Source organism: Rhododendron vialii, chromosome 12a, assembly GCF_030253575.1.
Source record: "Rhododendron vialii isolate Sample 1 chromosome 12a, ASM3025357v1".
Taxonomy (NCBI): domain Eukaryota; kingdom Viridiplantae; phylum Streptophyta; class Magnoliopsida; order Ericales; family Ericaceae; genus Rhododendron; species Rhododendron vialii.
In genome coordinates, this window is record NC_080568.1 from 29,641,661 (window position 1) to 29,661,079 (window position 19,419).

The 19,419-nt window shown below is 43.9% G+C and overlaps 3 protein-coding genes and 1 pseudogene across 3 annotated transcripts; 3 read left to right on the plus strand and 1 right to left on the minus strand.

The window, feature by feature from the left end:
* The first annotated feature begins 79 nt into the window (after positions 1-79).
* On the plus strand, positions 80-2,595 carry LOC131310684 (cytochrome P450 71AP13-like). Its single transcript, XM_058337847.1, has 2 exons — positions 80-1,268; positions 1,613-2,595. The coding sequence occupies exons 1-2, from the start codon at positions 348-350 to the stop codon at positions 2,222-2,224; spliced, it is 1,533 nt and encodes a 510-aa protein (XP_058193830.1). The 5' UTR covers positions 80-347; the 3' UTR covers positions 2,225-2,595.
* Positions 2,596-6,006: 3,411 nt separating this feature from the next.
* Positions 6,007-11,395, minus strand: LOC131310698 (uncharacterized). Its single transcript, XM_058337863.1, has 6 exons — positions 11,255-11,395; positions 7,633-8,125; positions 7,451-7,554; positions 7,104-7,275; positions 6,900-7,019; positions 6,007-6,797 (listed from the first exon to the last, which is right to left on the minus strand). The coding sequence occupies exons 2-6, from the start codon at positions 7,816-7,818 to the stop codon at positions 6,330-6,332; spliced, it is 1,050 nt and encodes a 349-aa protein (XP_058193846.1). The 5' UTR covers positions 7,819-8,125; positions 11,255-11,395; the 3' UTR covers positions 6,007-6,329.
* LOC131309644 (cytochrome P450 71A6-like) lies at positions 8,500-10,005 on the plus strand. The gene is made up of 2 exons (XM_058336251.1): positions 8,500-8,625; positions 9,022-10,005. The coding sequence occupies exons 1-2, from the start codon at positions 8,500-8,502 to the stop codon at positions 9,550-9,552; spliced, it is 657 nt and encodes a 218-aa protein (XP_058192234.1). The 3' UTR covers positions 9,553-10,005.
* LOC131310703 (cytochrome P450 71AP13-like) lies at positions 11,175-19,132 on the plus strand (annotated as a pseudogene).
* Positions 19,133-19,419: the final 287 nt, after the last annotated feature.

The window sequence follows — 19,419 nt, forward strand, 5'->3', positions numbered from 1 at the left end:
TAAAAGCTTTGACGCTATCTCTATGAATAGGAATCCCCGCAGCTTTCTCTCTCTGGACTTCAAGCAACACATCCACAAAATCTTGGTCTCTCTCTCTCTCTCTCTCTCTCTCTCCTCCCTTTCTCTCTCTACCCTCATGCTCTTCCACCACACCCTCCAAAAACTCATCCAACTCCTTAGCAAGTCTCACCCCATTTACTCTATTCACCCACTTAAGCCATGGCACAAAATCTCCAATGTCAAAAAACCCCCCAGTAACTCCACAAACTCCCCCAAAATCGCCTTAAACCCCTTCCTGCCCCCTCCTCCTCCTCTACCCCCGAACTGGTGCCAACTAGTCACCTCCAATGGCCATCCTTCAATGGCTGAGAGATAGTCTCCTGCCCTCCTTTATTTTTGCATCAACTTTGCTAGTAGTGGTGATTCTGATTCTGAAGCTTCTCTCAAAAGAGAAATCAAGGACAAGAAATCTCAACCTCCCACCAAGCCCTCCAAAGCTACCCATAATTGGGAATCTCCACCAGCTAGGGGGCATGCCCCACCTCTCCCTCCGCCGCCTCACGGACAAATTCGGTCCCATCGTTCACTTGCAACTGGGTGAGATTCCGACGGTCGTGGTTTCATCGGCTAAACTGGCCAAGGAAGTGATGAAAACTCACGACCTCGCCCTCTCGAGCCGCCCCCAGATCTTCTCGGCCAAACACCTTTTCTACGACTGCACCGATGTCGCATTCTCGCCGTACGGTGCTTACTGGCGGCACATACGTAAGATTTGCATACTTGAGCTGCTAAGCGCGAAGCGGGTCCAATCGTACAGCTTTGTGAGAGAAGAAGAGGTTGCTCGTTTGGTTCATAGGATTGCCGAATCCTGTCCCGACGCCGCGGACTTAACCAAGCTCCTCGGACAGTACGCAAACGACGTCCTTTGCAGAGTTGCGTTGGGGAGGGATTTCACAGAGGGCGGGGACTACGATCGCCACGGGTTCCAAAAGATGCTCGAGGAGTACCAGGTGCTGCTCGGAGGATTCAGCGTGGGAGATTTCTTCCCGTCCATGGAGTTCATACATACTCTGACTGGCATGAAATCGAGACTCCAGAACACTTTTCGACGTTTTGACCGGTTTTTCGACGAGGTGATAGAGGAGCATCTCAATCCCGAGAGAGAAAAGGAAGAGCACAAGGACCTTGTGGATGTCTTGCTTGAGATTCAGGAAAAAGGGGATTCTGAAATGACTCTCACCATGGACAACGTCAAGGCCATCATTCTGGTAAGTTTTTTCACCAAATCCATGTATGGTTAAAGATTTATACTTCCGAGTACAACGGTTTTCAAGTAACAATAAAACGCTTTGAGAAGCCCACATACGACAAATGCTAACATGAGTAACGAGAAATTCTGTGAAAAACACGATCACCTGCCAGTGAAAGGTTTTCTGCATTCAGTCAATCTACACAGAGTGAATCGGTCCCTAAGGAACTTTCCAAAGGACCAAACCCACATGATTTCACAAAGTCATGTTCATTAAACTTGTGTTAAAGTTGTGTCTTCAAGTAGGTTTACAATGTCACTCTGGTAGTAGCTAGTGACAGGATTTACTGTTGCCCATTGCAGGACATGTTTGCAGCAGGAACCGACACAACCTTCATAACTTTAGACTGGGGAATGACGGAGCTAATTATGAACCCCAAGGTCATGAAAACAGCACAAGCTGAAGTAAGAAGTGTTGTTGGAGAGAGAAAAACCTTGTTAGAAACCGACCTGCCGCAGCTGCACTACCTGAAAGCCGTTGTCAAAGAGATCTTTCGGTTACATCCCCCTGCACCGGTGCTAGTCCCAAGAGAGTCTATGGAAGAAGTAACCATTGATGGGTACAACATTCCTGCTAAAACAAGGTTCTTTGTCAATGCATGGGCTATAGGGAGGGACCCAGAGAGTTGGGAAAATCCAGAAGTATTTGAACCAGATCGATTCATGGGTAGCGCTATCGATTTCAAAGGGCAGGATTTTGAGTTGATACCTTTTGGTGCGGGCAGAAGAAGCTGCCCCGCGATTACGTTTGGGACAGCGACTGTTGAGTTGGCTCTGGCTCAACTTCTCCACAGCTTTGATTGGGAGCTTCCCCCTGGAATTCAGACCAGTGATTTGGACATGACTGAAGTTTTCGGCATCACAATGCATAGGGTATCTCATCTCGTCGTGGTGGCTAAACCACGCTTTGTTTGAGCCAGAACTTCATAGGTAGAAATTAAATAACACTTGAGGAATCGACTCCAAAATGATCCTCAATCCAATATCATGAAGAAGTACCACTTCATCGTATCGACAAAAAGATGAGAAACAATGAGAACCCTGTTCTGGCAAAGAGAAAATTAGTATGAATCATGTGCTTATAGAGTATTGAGTCAAACCTTATAGCAAACAAATGACTAAATGTGATCCTTATGCTTGGCACACAGCCAAATACTTTCGTGTAGTCCCAAGTCACAGTAACAGGATTTAACATCCTTTTGTTTCCATTAAATGTTGAGCATGGCATTTGAGATTTGTACTTTCAACAATGGTATGCTGTGCTAATAAAGTATTTCTCAAGACAACAGCCTCTCGAAGTAGTAATCATCTGGAGATTACTAAACTAGGAGGAAGTTTCCTACTCATGGAGCATATCGTGAGGCCTCCCGCATTTAACAGACGCGGGGTTCAGCAAAACAACGTCAAGCGGGGTTGCATTGGGAAACTCGCCTCATTCAGACTTCGCATGTTGAACATGCAAGGTCTTTCAAAACGACGTCGCAACAGTTCAAGGCTCCCATTTTTGGGAACTGCAACGTTTTAACTGCTCAATTGTAAACTCGCGCGATTTTCATTCTACGATGGGAACTGTTCAAGTCGCAGAGCTTGTCAAGGACTCAAGAGGATTAATAATGTTAAAGATCATATCAATCGAGTATCGAGTAATGATTGATATGTAATCGAAGATGATTGAAGTGAAATTCATTTTATGAAAATAGAAAACATCCAAAGCGTGTCGTGTTCTTCGTAGGGAAAGGGAAAAAGGACTTGTTCTTGATCAATGAAAGAATCTGGGCAAATAGTGAACAAAACATCCAGAGTGTGTCGGACATAGATACACAAGGCCATAGACATGTCCGTGCTTCTTGGAGTAGATGCATGCATTGTGCTTAATTTTGCATCCAAGATATTTTTTCAGAACGTGCTTTGTAATTTTCAGCTCTAAACTCTTTTGTTATTGCCTTGTATCCATGTGCAAATAAGTGCTTATTTTTTGAATTAAATATGATGTATTGTGATAGAATAACCTGTCTCATAAAACAAGAAATAAATACTTTAAAAAATAAGAACCTTAGCAGAACAGGCGATATCCTTATCAGAGTAGTAGCCTGTGTTATTTTCAGTTCACATCATGGAGTTACATTTTCATTTTGAAGGATCGTACCTCTGGGTTTTAAGTAGGGCTGTGATAGGTGCGTAAATATGTCTATTTACACCCCATAACGTAAGCTTGTTATGTCCATTTAGCACGCTACTTGAGATTTCTTACTTGTTAATTGCGTTTTAGGATTCTCGGAGCCGATGGTTAACATTTGGAGCTAAAAGCAAAAAAATCATATTTAAAGCAAAACCGGTGCCGCTAAAATTAATGAAGATATGGGATTGAGTGTAGACTAGATTAACGAAAGACGGAAGCAGTGGATTAAACTCTTAGCAACAATGGAAATTGGCAGCATAGTCTTGCACGTGGTTTTGAGGCTGGGAATTGGGCCATATATTTGCCATGATTTGTGACAAAACGGGGGAGTTTTGGAAAATGTGGGCCCATTAATTATGATTTGTAGAAGGACTTGGGCTGGAAAAAAGACAATTCTCGGTGCAGCGGCAACATTATTAAAGAAGAGAAAAAGGGTTTTGTGGGGATCTCTGATTTCCCACGACAGAAACAGAACGGGGCTGCCGTCAAGCTTCTTTTCCACGCGGACCACGCACGAACAAAGAGCACGGCAATTCGACGACGCCACGGTGCTCACGGCTGAAACAGGAAAGGACGAAAGGCTTTGGGGTTTAATCTCTTACTGTTATTTCAATGGAGTCTTACACATGCATGATTATTTGTTCTAACTCCATGAGTGGCTAAATCCCTTGATTAGGGTGATGAGGAGGTCTCTTCAAGTAGCGTAGTTGTTAGATTTCTAGGGTTTTATATTCGACTGGATTGTATGACTTGGTCAATTCATAACTTTTTATGAGAGTTTATATTTTTTCTGATATTCGAATGTGTTTATATTCATGGTTTCAAGCACTGTCATACAATGATTTTGAATGTTTCGAGATAGGCTTTGAGATAGATTATACGACGTGAGACGGATCGTGCCGTGGTTAAACCCAATGAGACGATCCGTGCCGTGTTGAGATAACCTATACGGGGTACGAATCTTGATTATATTTTTTGGGGATTATCAATAGGAATTGCTACCCTACGGTGATCTGGTTGAATGTTGAATGTGAACCCTAAGTTTTGAAATAAATGCGTTACAAGGGGAGACTGAATCAGAAACCCTAGTCCTTTCTCTCATTTGTTTCAAAATCCTTTAATTGCTTTCTAGTTTAATTTTAGTTTAAGTAAATCCAAATCAAAATCCAACTTCTTTTAGTTTCAGAATTAAATTAGAAATTAATTGAAAGTACCGTAACTCAGCTTTTTACTCCCTGCGGACGATCCTGGACTTAACCATTATTCTTCAGAATACTAGTTAATTCCTTGGTTTTATAAATTATATTTTTGGTACGAAAACGACAGACCAGGCTGCTCAAAAAATCCGGTGAACCGCGAAACCGGTCCGAACCGAACCGATCTGTACCTTTTGAATTTTGTCCGTGGATTAATGGTCCGGACACGGATTTTCATTACGAAACCGTGGATTAACCGAATTGGACTGTGAAATATTTATTTTATATAAATAATATACATATGTGTATTTATATAATTAATAGTGAGGAATGTTAAAACTTTTTTCCACCAATTTTAGTATTTTAATGTTAAACTATTGTCGTTTGTTGTGCATTGCATTTGGATGGAAGATACAATTCCACCTCTTTGGTGTTATAGTTGTCTCCCTTTGATGTTTTTTTTTTTGGTTTTATGTTATGTACTATAATGATACATTCTACTAGTTTTTAGATTCTTTTGAATCTGATTTATGAAGCAGGTCTTTGGTAGTTTATGTAACAAATACTTTCTGGTGGTATTAAACTTAATTTTGAGTATAACCTTCTTTCATTTTAGTGTGTGATATTTGCTTGAGTTTTACTTTTGCTAAAATCCGTGGACAAAACCGTAACCGATCCGTGAGTCACGGATTGGATTGAAACCGGCCGTAGAACTTTTGGTCCGGACATGAATTTCATTTTGTAAAAACCGTGACTAGCGGTTCGGTCCTCGGATTCCTAGAAATCCGAACCAAATCGGACCGCGAGCAGCCCTAGTTTTAAGTGCTCCCAAGAATCACATTTTTGGCATAGAATTGATAGGATCAAAATTTGTTTCCACAAAAGCTTGAATATTTGAAAACTTCCCTATTCCTGTATCAACCAAACAACGAAACTTGTGAATGTTCCAGTATGTGGAGCTCAAGTCCTTCCTTTTTCAGTTTTAAAATTTTAACAGCATAGGGAGCCTAGTTTCAATTTTTAACTAAACAGAGAAGCACGTTTTCAACCAAACAGGAGCCTTGACGGTATTCATTTCGGGCGCTAAGATCATTGTGTCATTTCCTGCAGGTTCTAGGGCCTTTCTCCAGTTATTTTTTTTCTGCGTTTCTAGTTCTAAGGGGTTCCTTAAGGCCACATTTTGCTAATGTCATTTCTAATTGCCAGGACTAGGTCCATTTTGATTTTGCCATGTTGATTTAATGGGGCTATGCACGGTAGTAGCTAGAGGGGCCGGGCAATGATAATTGAGAGGTCACGAATAAATCGAGAGGGGTCCAAAATAGTTTTTAACTCGTATTTTCATACTCACCTTTTCTCTGTTACTAAAACAGAAAGAAAAGCGCAACAGATTCTAGTGAGGTTTATGGTTGGAGTATACTGCTTCCAAGACTTTTAGCCAGAAGAGCCCTTCAAAACACTCTTGTGAAAGAGCAAGGAAATCTGTGAAGTACAAGAAAATGCACTGCTGCAATCACTCGATGTCTGAACAAATGAATGAAAGAAGGAAAGTGAGAAGAAGTTGTGAGCTTTGAAGAAGTCTCAAGCTTCACATATGTCCTAGTCCCAGCTGTGTTCTATTCTGTAAGTAATTGAAGTTGGCCTCCTATCTGCGTTTGAATGCTGTGGTCCGTGTATATACGCTCTTTTCACCTTTCAAGTAATGCGTATTTCCTAAACCAGATCTTCCTTCCACAGAATATGTCGAGAGATCAGCTTCGCTATGGGGTTTATATCCCTTCGTATCTGAGAAGCTGTAATCTGCAACTTCATTATACTTCTTTTCTGAACCCGGGCCATGGTGCTCCAACCATGGCATGCTGTTTTGATTCTTCCCAGTCTCCTCGTCACTTTGGTCAAGATCTATTTCCTCATCGCTCGGAGATGCAGTCCGATCTAGATCATATGCTGTCCAGGTTACATCATACAGATCCTCAGCATCTGTGTTCAAACTTGAACTAGAGAAACTTCTCTCTAGTCCTCCTTTCTCGTATACGCCTGCCTTGGTATCATTCAACTTAGCAGCTTCACTAGGCTTAAGCTGCTCATCATTTTTATTCATGTCTTGTTTCTCCTGCAATCACAAAAAGACCGAATTAGATATTCATTTTTAGGTTGACAAATCGTTGTTGCATGTTTTCAATCAACGTTATTGTCAGGGATATAGTTCCCTTACCACTGCAGTCGTATAATCATTGTCGTCAAGATGGAGATTGATCCCGTTATAAGCAATTTGCTTCAGCAATTTTTTCCTTGTTTCCAAGCTTGCTTGTCTCTTTGAAAGCTTCTGTATCATCTAGAGATAAAATACAGGATAATTATTTCGAGTACAAAACCTTCCGCGCGCTATTGTGATCCATGAACATTAATCTGTCCTTACCTCAAGATTCACTCTGAAATTGTTTCTCAGTTCAATAGCACGAGCAACAAATTCATTCCCATATCTCGAGCTGAAGATCATTCGAATCTCTTGGAGCTCTGGGAGTTCTCTGCATCTCGAAGCTGCAAAGATCAAGCTAGATATGGCCTCATTGAGCTCCTCAGGGCATTCCCTGCATAAAAACATTCACACATTCAAAACTCAATACACGTAAGATACCAGAATAAACTGTGTTCTGAAATTCAACATAGAACTAGTATTGGGTTCCATTCTTTAGGGGTAATTTCTTCGTTATGACGCGAGTCGGTTAGAAAATGAGAACTACGAGCAAACACTAACGAACCAACCTATTGTTTTCAACGAGCAGCAATCCCTCTATCAGGAGATGGCAGTACTTTTCTACCATAACAAGAACATCCAGCATGTTCTGCTCCCTGATCACAAGCTCAACCTGTCAAGAAGATCCAACCAAGTTTAGATGTGCGCGTACATATGTTTAACTGGGAGAGGATTCAAGGCATGAACTTACGCGAAGGAGAGCGCTGTCTAGGTGTCCGAGGTTGAGTAGCTGGACTACGTCAGACCGGGCGTGGGAACACCGGACACTGTGCAGGTTCTTCAGTATGGGGATCCGGGCGATGGCGAGGCTGGCCAGGGTCTTCAGCTTGGGAGCCTTCGGGTTTCTTCCGAGCAGAGCATAGAGTCTCTTGCCCATGTTTTCCTCTTTCCTGTCTGCTGGGTGGCGGCTCTCGAAAGAGGAAGTGAGAGAGAGAGAGAAGTTGTGTGCTGGAATTGGCCCACGAGGTTGATCAAATTATGTCGGCCTTCGATCTTTATATATGGACGAAAGAAAACCCAGAAAAGATTTGACGTTTTCTCCAGGCGTGGTCCTGTATTGTGACCATTTAAACAATCTTGGGTTATTCACGAGTCAGCCAATACTGAAGGCAAGAGGCTGGTTGACTGTGTCATGGGCTCGAATAATGTTGCCGATTGACTATGTCAGAGGATTGGATGTCCCACTGACAATTGACAGGAGTAGAATTAGAATATCGCGAAGAATTGGTATATTGTATTTTAAAGAAACTCGAATTGCACAGGGGCCTGGCCGTTAGCACGCAGTAGAATATACTCAATATAGTATAATATATCAGTAGGGGCAGGGGGGCAGCTTGGCCAAAAAGCTATCTTCGAAGGATTGACTTGATCAAATTTATGAGTCGCGTGGCCGAAGATCTATCTTCGAAGGATATCAAATTTATGGGTCGCATAGCCGAAAAGCTATCTTCGAAGGATCTGTCCGACAAATTGTGAGACTGATCAAATTTATGGATCGCGTGGCCGAAAAGCTATCTTGGAAGGATCTGTCAGAGTAATTGTGAGACTGATCAAATTTATGGGTTTATGGGTGTCCGCTGCACATGGTTGGAGCCGTTGTGAATTCCAGATGGTAAAAGCTACGTTTAAAGATGCAGAGGTCTTAGAAAAAGGAGCAGGAAATGATCCTACTTTATGTGAAAGGGTAAATCTAACACACACAAAAAGGCCTAAACGAGTGAAAAGCATTATTTTCCTTCTCATTTCTTTTTTTTGTTGTATTTTTTTACGTTTATTGTTTAAAATCAAAGCAAACAAATTCCGTATGTTTATTTTCTTTCCTTCGTAACTAGAGAATAGATTATTGTGCGAAGGTGCTTCCTCAAACTGACATTTCTTGCTCCACCGCTGCTCTTTTGGCCTTGGCTATAGCTCTATTTGGTTGCACAAACCCATTAGGAATTAGCTAGACTGCTTCTATCACCAACTTATGGTCCTAAAAAGTCTTTCCTTCTGGAGGGAAGAAGATGGGGCTCGGCAATATAGTCAATAGGGATTACCTTGAAGCAGGGCCCTCTGGAGTCCGGACCACTATTTTCAGCCTGGGTTCATGAAAAAACTCGAAACCGAAGTTCGACTTATAGTCCAACCCAACAAACCTATAACTGAGGACGATCTAGACCAAATGCCCTACCTAAAAGCCATGATCAAAGAGACCCGACGCCTCCACCCTCCGATTCCCATTCTCACGCCCCGGGAAACAACTAAAGACATCCAAGTAATGGGCTACAACATTGCAGCCGGGACACGGGTGGTAACCAACGCCTGGGCTATCGGGCGGGACCCGTCGTCGTGGGACGAGCCCGAGGAGTTTAGGCCAGAGAGGTTTTTGAACAGCTTGGTAGATTTCAGAGGACACGATTTCGAGTTGATTCCGTTCGAGGCGGGGAGGAGGGGGTGCCCGGGCATTCAATTTTCCGCGGTGGTTAACGAGCTGGCATTGGCAAATCTTGTGCATAAGTTTGATTTTGCAATGCCTGATGGGGTGGAGTTCCATATGAGTGAAGCTGCTGGTTTTTCTGTTCGTAAAATGCATCCCCTACTTCTTGTTGCGACTCCCCGTACTTGTTAATTTCTCTAGGTTAAAAGGACCTTACTAATGGTGCAGACTATGCAGTATGAAATCATATACAACCTATTTTTCATAATAGCTACGTCTACCGCACGGTTTCACCGCTCTCTTTCACCGCTATCTCAATCTCATTGTTTATCTCGGCAATCAATAGTTTAAAAAAACTCGGTGAGATATGCAAGCACTATCCCCCGCAAAAAACCAAAGTGATTAAAGAGCAAGAGACAAAAGCAATACATTAACAAAAGCGCGATGCTGTAGATCACGGAAGATACGAGGATCGTTATAGCTATCCTCAATGTCAATGGTGTGCTTTCGCATGTGTTTTGTCCGAGTATGGCTTCTCTCTTCTCGTGCCTGGATTCTTCACCATAGGTAACGTTAGGATCCTTGTGTTTTACTAATTTTGTAACTAGGCAACATCAAGTTATAATTAATCCCCAAATGGTCTCATTTTTTTGTAAATGATTGGGGATTTGGGTTTGGAGCGCAATCGGAACATAAGGTCATCACCCCCCGCAAAAAAAGGCAATGGTAATGTTGGCATGTCGTCTCATGGTGCAGTAACATCATAGGCGTGACTAAAATAAACATACTAATAGAGAGATAGAGAAAGAAACGAAAGTTATAATAACTTGACGTTGAGTTTCCATCTTTCAGAGATCTTATATATATTTATACAAGAGGGGAAGATGACCTTCCACCAACTAACCCAAATAGAAAAACTAACCTATCACACCAACTATTAACTCCAAACATTACTTTATTTCTAATATATATCTAATAAACTAAATAGAAATATTTAGAAATAAAATATGTACATGACACATAATGCAAAGTAAAAGTAGAAGTAGCCAATAATTATAAAGTATCATGGGCAATTACGTCAACAGTCGTTTGCTACCAGCCAAATGGGGAGATGAGCAGGAAGAGAAGAGGACAAGAACCCAAGTCGTGAAACGGCTGCACAAAATTGGTTACAAAAGCACATCATATACAGAAAGCTCAACAGTGATGTAACGGTGGCGCATGTGAGTCGGACATAGGGCTGCAAACGAACCGAGCAGCTCGTGGCTCAGCTTGTTAAGGTTCGGCTCATTTAGTAATCGAGCTGAGCTCGAGCTTTTTGTTTTAGGCTCGTTTAGTAAACGAACTGAGTTCAACACTCAAAAGCTCGGCTCGTTTTGTGAACGAGCTGAGTTCAACACTCAAAAGCTCGGCTCATTTGAATGGGCTTGGCTCTTCTAAAGAGACTCGTTAAGTAAATTAACCTGGCTCAGCTCGTTAAAAAAACCAGTCGAGCTCGAGTTTATGGCTCGTTGTGGAAACGAGCAGAGCTCAAACACTATAAAGCTCGGCTCGGCTCATTTGCACCCCTAGAGTCGGACCCATGCTGAAATTCGAGACTTGTGTGTGAACTTTTAATTTTTTACTTATGCTACAAGCTCAGATTAGCTAGAATCTGCATTTGGAAAACATCGCATCCCCATCCCCTAGCAAAATGAGAGGCCCGAACAAGAGGACAATATTTTCTTCCAGAAATTTTGTGTGCACTTAAACCAAGTCAAGTCAGGAAAGAATGCATTACAAGAAGCCGAACTCTTTTGTGTTGTAAATTTCATTGACGCTACGGTTTTTCACAGTACCCTCCTAAGTTGATAAATGGATGGCATGAACAAAGAAAGTGGTGCCAACTACTCACCTCCAATGGCCATCCTTCAATGGCTGAGAGATGGTCTCCTGCCCTCCTTTCTTTTTGCATCAACTTTGCTAGTAGTGGTGATCCTCAAGCTTCTCTCAAAGGAGAAATCAAGGACAAGAAATCTCAACCTCCCGCCAAGCCCTCCAAAGCTGCCCATAATTGGGAATCTCCACCAGCTGGGGGGCATGCCCCACCTCTCTCTCCGCCGCCTCACGGAGAAATTCGGCTCCCATCATTCACTTGCAACTGGGTGAGATTCCGACGGTTGTGGTTTCATCGGCTAAACTAGCGAAGGAAGTAATGAAGACTCACGACCTCGCCCTCTCTGTTGACTTTTGTGGCTCCAACCCATGCCTGCATTTCCTTCTGCCTCCTTTGTGGAAAATGAAGGGAAATCTTTGACTCTTACTCCAGTATCCTTCAGCCTCTTTTGTGGAGTATCCTTCAGCCTCCTTTGTTGAAAATGGCATGACAGCCATTCTTTGAATGGCCTATAAATGGAGACCCTTTGGCTCAAAGTTTTGTATCAGAAATCAGAGAGTAGAGAGTGATACACGAGTGAATTGTGAGGCAATACTGTGTGAGTTTGAGTGATTGTTGTAATCCTCCTCCAGTAAATATAGTGAATCCGCTGCCCCTCCGTGGACGTACCCGATTATTGGGGAACCACGTAAATCCTTGTGTTTTCTCTGTGTTGTGTGTTTGTGTTTGCTTGGTTTGACTATGATTTAGCACTACAATTGGTATCAGAGCACGTAGTGTAGAACCAAGAACACAAAAACCACCATAGTTTCCGACTCTGCTTCTCAGTCCGTGTTCTGTCCGAGTCACAGAGCCACGTTTTTTTTTTTTGATCCAAGAATCCGTTTGACCACTGAGTCTTGTGCGTCCTTGCGAGACGATTCCAACGCACCAAGACCCATCGGAAACGGAGTAACAACGAGGTCACACGCTCCGTTCGACGGTTGAGCGTGAAAGAAGCTGCTGCTCGCCGGATCTGTTTTTTTATCTTTTCAGAAAACAGAGTTTTTTTTACTTTAATATCTGTAAGGAGGAAAACCAGGTGCTGGTTTTTGACTAGTCAAAGCCAGGGAAAATTATCCAGTGCTACTGACTCCCCTAGAGATGCTGATGTCAGCTTGACATCATCGATCCAGAAGCTTCAGAAGGCCAGAAGGTTACGCCCAGTCAGCACGACACGTGTCACCCAGTCAGCAGACACGTCATCTGCCACATCATCAGAGGGGCTGAGTCATCAGCCACGTCATCAGCCACGTGTCATTCCACGTCAGTGCCAGGTGGGCGCCACGTGTACGCCACAACAGCAAAAAGGTCCCATCATTAGCGCCCAGTCAGCATTTATTGCTGAGTCAGCAGGTCCAGTCAGCCCTAACCAGAGGGAATATTCTCTGATCCAAGGAATATTCCAGAAGGTGTTATTTTGCGATTTCGGAGCCGTTTCAACTCTGATTTGCGCAAGTGAGTAGTCGTTCCTGACTATTCTCGACGTTCCGGATCCAACGCCGCACTCCGTTTTCCGTAACTCAGCTCCGACATTGGTGTTTTGTCCGTTGGTTGGCTAAAAAGCGCCGTTTTTTGGTGTTTTTGTGCACCGGATATTCACGTGGGTGGAGTTTAAGGAGTTCTAATGGCGGAAGAAGAGTTTAAGGAGACCTCGGAAGTTTCTTCATCTGCAGAGAAGAATACCGAGCATCCCAAGGTCACTTCGAGCAGTTATGGGCAAAGGAATACGGTTTCCAATGCTAAGTTCGAGGTGGAGAAATTTGACGGAACAAGTAACTTCGGCATGTGGCAATGCGAAGTTTTGGATGTTCTGTATCAACAGGAGTTGGATATTACGTTAGAGGAGAGGCCGAACGACATTTCAGACAAGGATTGGATAAAGCTTAATCGCCAAGCTTGTGGCACCATCAGACTTTGTCTTACGAAGGATCAGAAATACTTCGTGATGAAGGAAACGTTAGCTAAAGAGCTATGGGAGAAATTGGAAAACAAGTACATGACGAAGAGTATTGAGAATCGGTTGTATCTCAAGAAGAAGCTCTACGGGTTCCAGTTCGTGCAAGGTACGACTATGAACCAACACTTGAACAATTTCAATAAGATTTTGGCTGATTTGCAAAATCTAGACGTTTCCATAGAAGATGAGGATAAAGCTTTACTGTTGTTAAATTCATTGCCTGATACTTATGATCATTTGACTACTACTTTATTGTACGGTAAAGAAGAAATCAAGTTTAATGACGTTTCAAATGCTTTGATGAATAACGAGGTACGGAAGAGGGATCAGCAAGCTCACCGTGACCCGTCCGCATCAGCTTTGACAACAAGAGGCAGAACCGACACTAGGAGGACTGGTGGTGGAGGGCGAAGGAGGTCTCGCTCAAAATCAAGGGGGAAGTCTGTAGAGAGAAGATTGGGGAAAGACGAGTGTGCCCTTTGTCGTCAAAAGGGGCACTGGAAGAAAGACTGTCCGAACAAACAACCAGCTGCAAATGTTGCAGAGGAGACAGAGGATGATCTAGAGTCAGCATTATTAGTTTCATCATCACCTGACCATTCAGATGAGTGGATACTAGATTCGGGATGTTCCTACCACATGTGTCCCAACAGGGACTGGTTCTCGAGTTTTCAAGATCTCGATGGAGGAGTTGTTTTGCTAGGTGATAACACCGCTTGCAAAGTCCAAGGGATAGGTTCAATCCGTTTGAAGTTGCATGATGGGACGATTAGGGTGCTAACAGACGTTCGGTATGTTCCGGACTTGAAAAAGAATCTCATTTCGCTTGGAGCCTTTGATGTGAAAGGATACAAGATTACGATGATGGGTGGAGTGCTAAAGATAGTTCGAGGGGCGCTCATTGTCTTGAAAGGTAGCCGAAAAGGAAACTTGTATTTCCTAGACGGTTGCGCAGTCATAGGGAGAGTGGCCGTTACTACTAGCTCAGACGAAGACGATGCATCCAAGCTATGGCACATGCGTTTAGGGCATGCTGGCGAGAAGGCCTTACAGGGTTTAGTAAGGCAAGGCTTGTTGAAAGGGGCCAAGACAGGGAAAGTTGGCTTCTGTGAGCATTGTATATTGGGCAAACAAACTCGAGTCAAGTTTGGCACTGGAGTTCACCGCACAGAGGGGATTCTTGACTATGTTCATTCAGATGTTTGGGGGCCGACCAAAAATGTAACTTTGGGAGGCAAACGATGGTTCGTGACATTTATTGATGATTTCTCCAGACGTGTCTGGGTTTATACCATGAGGCACAAGTATGAGGTCCTTCCAATCTTCCTTCAGTGGAAGAAAATGATGGAGACGCAGACAGGAAGGAAAATCAAGAAGCTGAGGTCAGATAACGGTGGCGAGTACAAGTCAGATCCTTTTCTCCAAGTCTGTCGGGAGGAGGGGATAGTCAGACACTTCACAGTTGCGGGGACGCCGCAACAGAATGGAGTGGCTGAGCGCATGAATCGCACTTTGGTGGAGAAAGTTCGGTGCATGTTGTCAAATGCCGGGCTTAGCAAGGCGTTCTGGGGTGAGGCTCTCAAATATGCCTCCCATCTTGTCAACCGTTTACCGTCAGCAGCAATCGGAGGGAAAACTCCGATGGAGGTATGGTTTGGAAAACCAGTTACAGATTATGATTCGTTACATGTTTGGGGTTGTTCTGCTTACTATCATGTAACTGAGTCCAAGTTAGATCCACGAGCCAAGAAAGCTGTTTTCTTGGGTTTCACTTCAGGTGTTAAGGGATACAGGCTCTGGTGTCCCGAGTCCAGGAAGGTGATTCTAAGTAGGGATGTTACTTTCGACGAATCTGCTATGTTACAGCAGGTTCCTTCCAAGGAGAATGTGGAGCCGAATGCCCAGCAGCAGGTGGAGCATTCAGAACAGGTGGAGGTTGAGACTCCCCTTGTTCCAGCCAAGACTGTTCAGACAGTCAGCCGTCCTGAGGATCAACCCGTTGATCAGGATGTCATTATTGAAGAGGAGGCTTCATTACAGGAAATACCACAGCAGCCAGAATCCATTGCAACCAGCAGACCGAGGCGGGAAATCCGGAAACCTGCTCGATATGCTGATACAGTAGCTTATGCACTTCCAGTGACAGACGATGATGTCCCCTCCACTTACCGGGAGGCAGTGCAGTGTACAGATAGTAACAAGTGGAAAGAGGCGATGGATGAGGAGATGGGTTCACTCTCCAAGAATCAGACTTGGGATTTGGTTCAACTTCCCAAGGGCAAGAAATCTATTGGCTGCAAGTGGGTTTATGCGAAGAAGGAAGGTACAGGATCTGAGAAAGTCAGGTTCAAAGCAAGATTGGTAGCCAAGGGTTACGCACAGACAGAGGGGATCGACTACAACGAGGTGTTCTCCCCTGTCGTCAAACATTCGTCGATCAGGATCTTGCTTGCATTGGTAGCACAATTTGACCTTGAGTTAGCCCAACTCGATGTCAAGACCGCTTTTCTACATGGAGATCTGGATGAGGAGATCTATATGGCTCAGCCAGATGGTTACAAAATTGTAGGAAAGGAGAATTGGGCTTGTAAACTGAAGAAGTCGCTATACGGGTTGAAACAGTCGCCGAGACAGTGGTACAAGCGCTTTGATCGGTTTATGATGGAGCATGGGTACACAAGAAGTCACTTTGACCATTGTGTTTACTTCTGCAAACTCCCGGATGGATCATTTGTCTATTTGCTCTTATATGTAGATGACATGCTGATTGCATGTAAGAGCAAGGTGGAGATTGACAGACTGAAGGCTCAACTCAGTAAGGAGTTTGACATGAAGGATCTCGGGGAGGCAAAGAAAATACTCGGCATGGAAATTCAGCGGGACAAGGCGAAAGGCACAGTTTGTTTGACTCAGACGCAGTATCTGAAGCGAGTGTTGCAGAGATTTGGGATTGACAGGAAAGCCAAACCTGTCAGTACACCTTTGGCCGCTCATTTTAAACTTAGTGCATCGATGTCGCCGCAGAAGGAAGACGAACGGAAGCAAATGGCTCAAGTTCCTTATGCCAATGCTGTGGGAGCTTTAATGTATGCTATGGTTTGTACGAGGCCGGACATTTCACACGCAGTTAGCATGGTCAGTCGATACATGCACAATCCAGGGAAAGAGCACTGGCAGGCTGTGAAATGGATTCTACGGTATCTTCAGGGTACTGTGGATATTGGATTGAAGTACGAGAGAAACAGAAAACTTGGTCAGCATTTGGTTGGTTACGTGGATTCCGATTATGCTGGTGACCTAGATAAGCGACGGTCGACTACAGGGTATGTGTTTACACTTGCTGGAGGGCCAATCAGTTGGAGGTCAACGTTACAGTCAACGGTGGCTTTGTCTACTACAGAGGCAGAGTATATGGCAGTGACAGAGGCTTTCAAGGAAGCTATTTGGGTACATGGTTTGATTGAGGACTTGGGAATTGCTCAGAAAAACGTGGAGGTTTTTTGTGACAGTCAGAGTGCCATTTGTTTGGCGAAAAACCAGGTTCACCATTCCCGCACCAAGCATATCGATGTTCGGTTTCATTTCATCAGGGAGATTGTAGAGGAAGGGGATGTTCTTCTTCAGAAGATTCCGACTGCAGATAACCCTGCGGATATGCTCACCAAAGTGGTTACAGGGATCAAGTTCCAACATTGCTTGGACTTGATCAACATCTCTCGAGTAGTGCGCGCCTAAGGGCGCAGAGGGCAGTGTTGATTCAATGATTGTCGCCAAGGTGGAGATTGTTGACTTTTGTGGCTCCAACCCATGCCTGCATTTCCTTCTGCCTCCTTTGTGGAAAATGAAGGGAAATCTTTGACTCTTACTCCAGTATCCTTCAGCCTCTTTTGTGGAGTATCCTTCAGCCTCCTTTGTTGAAAATGGCATGACAGCCATTCTTTGAATGGCCTATAAATGGAGACCCTTTGGCTCAAAGTTTTGTATCAGAAATCAGAGAGTAGAGAGTGATACACGAGTGAATTGTGAGGCAATACTGTGTGAGTTTGAGTGATTGTTGTAATCCTCCTCCAGTAAATATAGTGAATCCGCTGCCCCTCCGTGGACGTACCCGATTATTGGGGAACCACGTAAATCCTTGTGTTTTCTCTGTGTTGTGTGTTTGTGTTTGCTTGGTTTGACTATGATTTAGCACTACACTCTCGAGCCGCCCCCAGATCTTCTCGGCCAAACACCTTTTCTACGATTGCACCGATGTCGCATTCTCGCCGTACGGTGCTTACTGGCGGCACATACGTAAGATTTGCATACTTGAGCTGCTAAGCGCAAAGCGGGTCCAATCGTACAGCTTTGTGAGAGAAGAAGAGGTTGCTCGTTTGGTTCACAGGATTGCCGAATCCTGTCCCGACGCCGCCGACTTAACCAATCTCCTCGGACTGTACGCAAATGACGTCCTTTGCAGAGTTGCGTTCGGGAGGGATTTCACAGAGGGCGGGGATTACAATCGCCACGGGTTCCAAAAGATGCTCGAGGAGTACCAAGTGCTGCTCAGAGGATTCAGCGTGGGAGATTTCTTCCCGTCCATGGAGTTTGTACACACTCTGACTGGCATTAAATCGAGACTCCAGAACACTTTTCGACGTTTGGACCGGTTTTTTGATGAGGTGATAGAGGAACATCTCAATCCCGAGAGAGAAAAGGAAGAGCTCAAGGACCTTGTGGATGTCTTGCTTGAGATACAGAAAGACGGGGACGCTGAAATGACTCTCACCATGGACAACGTCAAGGCCATCATTTTGGTAAGTAATTCACTGAACCCATGTATGGTTAAAGATTTATACTTCCGAGTACAACGGTTTTCAAGTAACAATAAAACGCTTTGAGAAGCCCACATACGACGAATGCTGACATGAGTAACGAGAAATCCTGTGAAAAACACAATCACCTGCCAGTGGAAGGTTTTCTGCATTCAGTCAATCTACGCAGGGTGAATCGGTCCCTAGGGAACTTTCCAAAGGACCAAACCCTGATGGTTTCACAAAGTCGTGTTCATTAAACTTGTGTTGAAGTTGTGTTTTCAAGTCTGTTTACAATGTCACTCTCGTAGTACCTAGTGACAGGATTTCCTATTGCCCATTGCAGGACATGTTTGCAGCAGGAACGGACACAACCTTCATAACTTTAGACTGGGGAATGACGGAGCTAATCATGAACCCCAAGGTCATGAAAACAGCACAAGCTGAAGTAAGAAGTGTTGTAGGAGAGAGAAAAACCGTGTTAGAAACCGACCTGCCGCAGCTGCTCTACGTGAAAGCGGTTGTCAAAGAGATCTTCCGGTTACATCCCCCTGCACCGGTGCTAGTCCCACGAGAATCCATGGAAGAAGTAACCATTGATGGGTACAGCATTCCTGCCAAAACAAGGTTCTTTGTCAATGCATGGGCAATAGGGAGGGACCCAGAGAGTTGGGAAAATCCAGAAGCATTTGATCCGGATCGATTCATGGGTAGCACTATCGATTTCAAAGGGCAGGATTTCGAGTTGATACCTTTTGGTGCTGGCAGAAGAAGCTGCCCTGGGATTATGTTTGGAACAGCGACCGTTGAGTTAGCTCTGGCTCAACTTCTACACAGCTTTGATTGGGAGCTTCCCTCTGGAATTCACACCAGTGATTTGGACATGACTGAAGTTTTTGGCATCACAATGCATATGGTATCTCATCTCGTCGTGGTTGCTAAACCGCGCTTTGTTTGAGTCAGAACTTCGTAGGAAGAAATCAAATAACACTTGAGGAATCGATTCCAAAATGATCCTCAATTCAATATCTTGTATAAGTACCACTTCATCGTATCGACAAAAAGATGAGAAACAAGGAGAAACCACGAGAACCCTGTTCTGGCTGTTAACATAATATTCGGAAATATTATGTTGCCATATTTTCTAAGCTTTATTATTTTGTTTCTAGTTTAGCCAGATTATTATTTATGTTTCCTAGTTAGTCTAGGTTTTCTTATTATGCGTATTTCCTTGTTATGCGTCTTGTAGCCTATATAAAGGCGTTCTAGATTATGGTTTAAAGACAAGCAATAATACATCATTTCTCTTTTCTTCACATGGTATCAGAGCTATAAGATCTAAGCCCTGTGAAATTTTTGCTCTCGGCGGGAGGCCTAAACTTCGTCACCGT

What these genes read in the sequence shown, in the direction of transcription:
- LOC131310684 (XM_058337847.1), top strand. Translation starts at nt 348, where the DNA reads ATGGCCATCCTTCAATGGCTGAGAGATAGTCTCCTGCCCTCCTTTATT. An exon ending in ACGTCAAGGCCATCATTCTG is followed by an intron (nt 1,269 to 1,612) that starts GTAAGTTTTTTC and finishes TGCCCATTGCAG; the next exon opens with GACATGTTTGCAGCAGGAAC.
- LOC131310698 (XM_058337863.1), bottom strand. Translation starts at nt 7,818, where the DNA reads ATGGGCAAGAGACTCTATGCTCTGCTCGGAAGAAACCCGAAGGCTCCC. An exon ending in TAGACAGCGCTCTCCTTCGC is followed by an intron (nt 7,555 to 7,632) that starts GTAAGTTCATGC and finishes TCTTCTTGACAG; the next exon opens with GTTGAGCTTGTGATCAGGGA. An exon ending in CTGCTCGTTGAAAACAATAG is followed by an intron (nt 7,276 to 7,450) that starts GTTGGTTCGTTA and finishes GTTTTTATGCAG; the next exon opens with GGAATGCCCTGAGGAGCTCA.
- LOC131309644 (XM_058336251.1), top strand. Translation starts at nt 8,500, where the DNA reads ATGGGTTTATGGGTGTCCGCTGCACATGGTTGGAGCCGTTGTGAATTC. An exon ending in ATCCTACTTTATGTGAAAGG is followed by an intron (nt 8,626 to 9,021) that starts GTAAATCTAACA and finishes CACTATTTTCAG; the next exon opens with CCTGGGTTCATGAAAAAACT.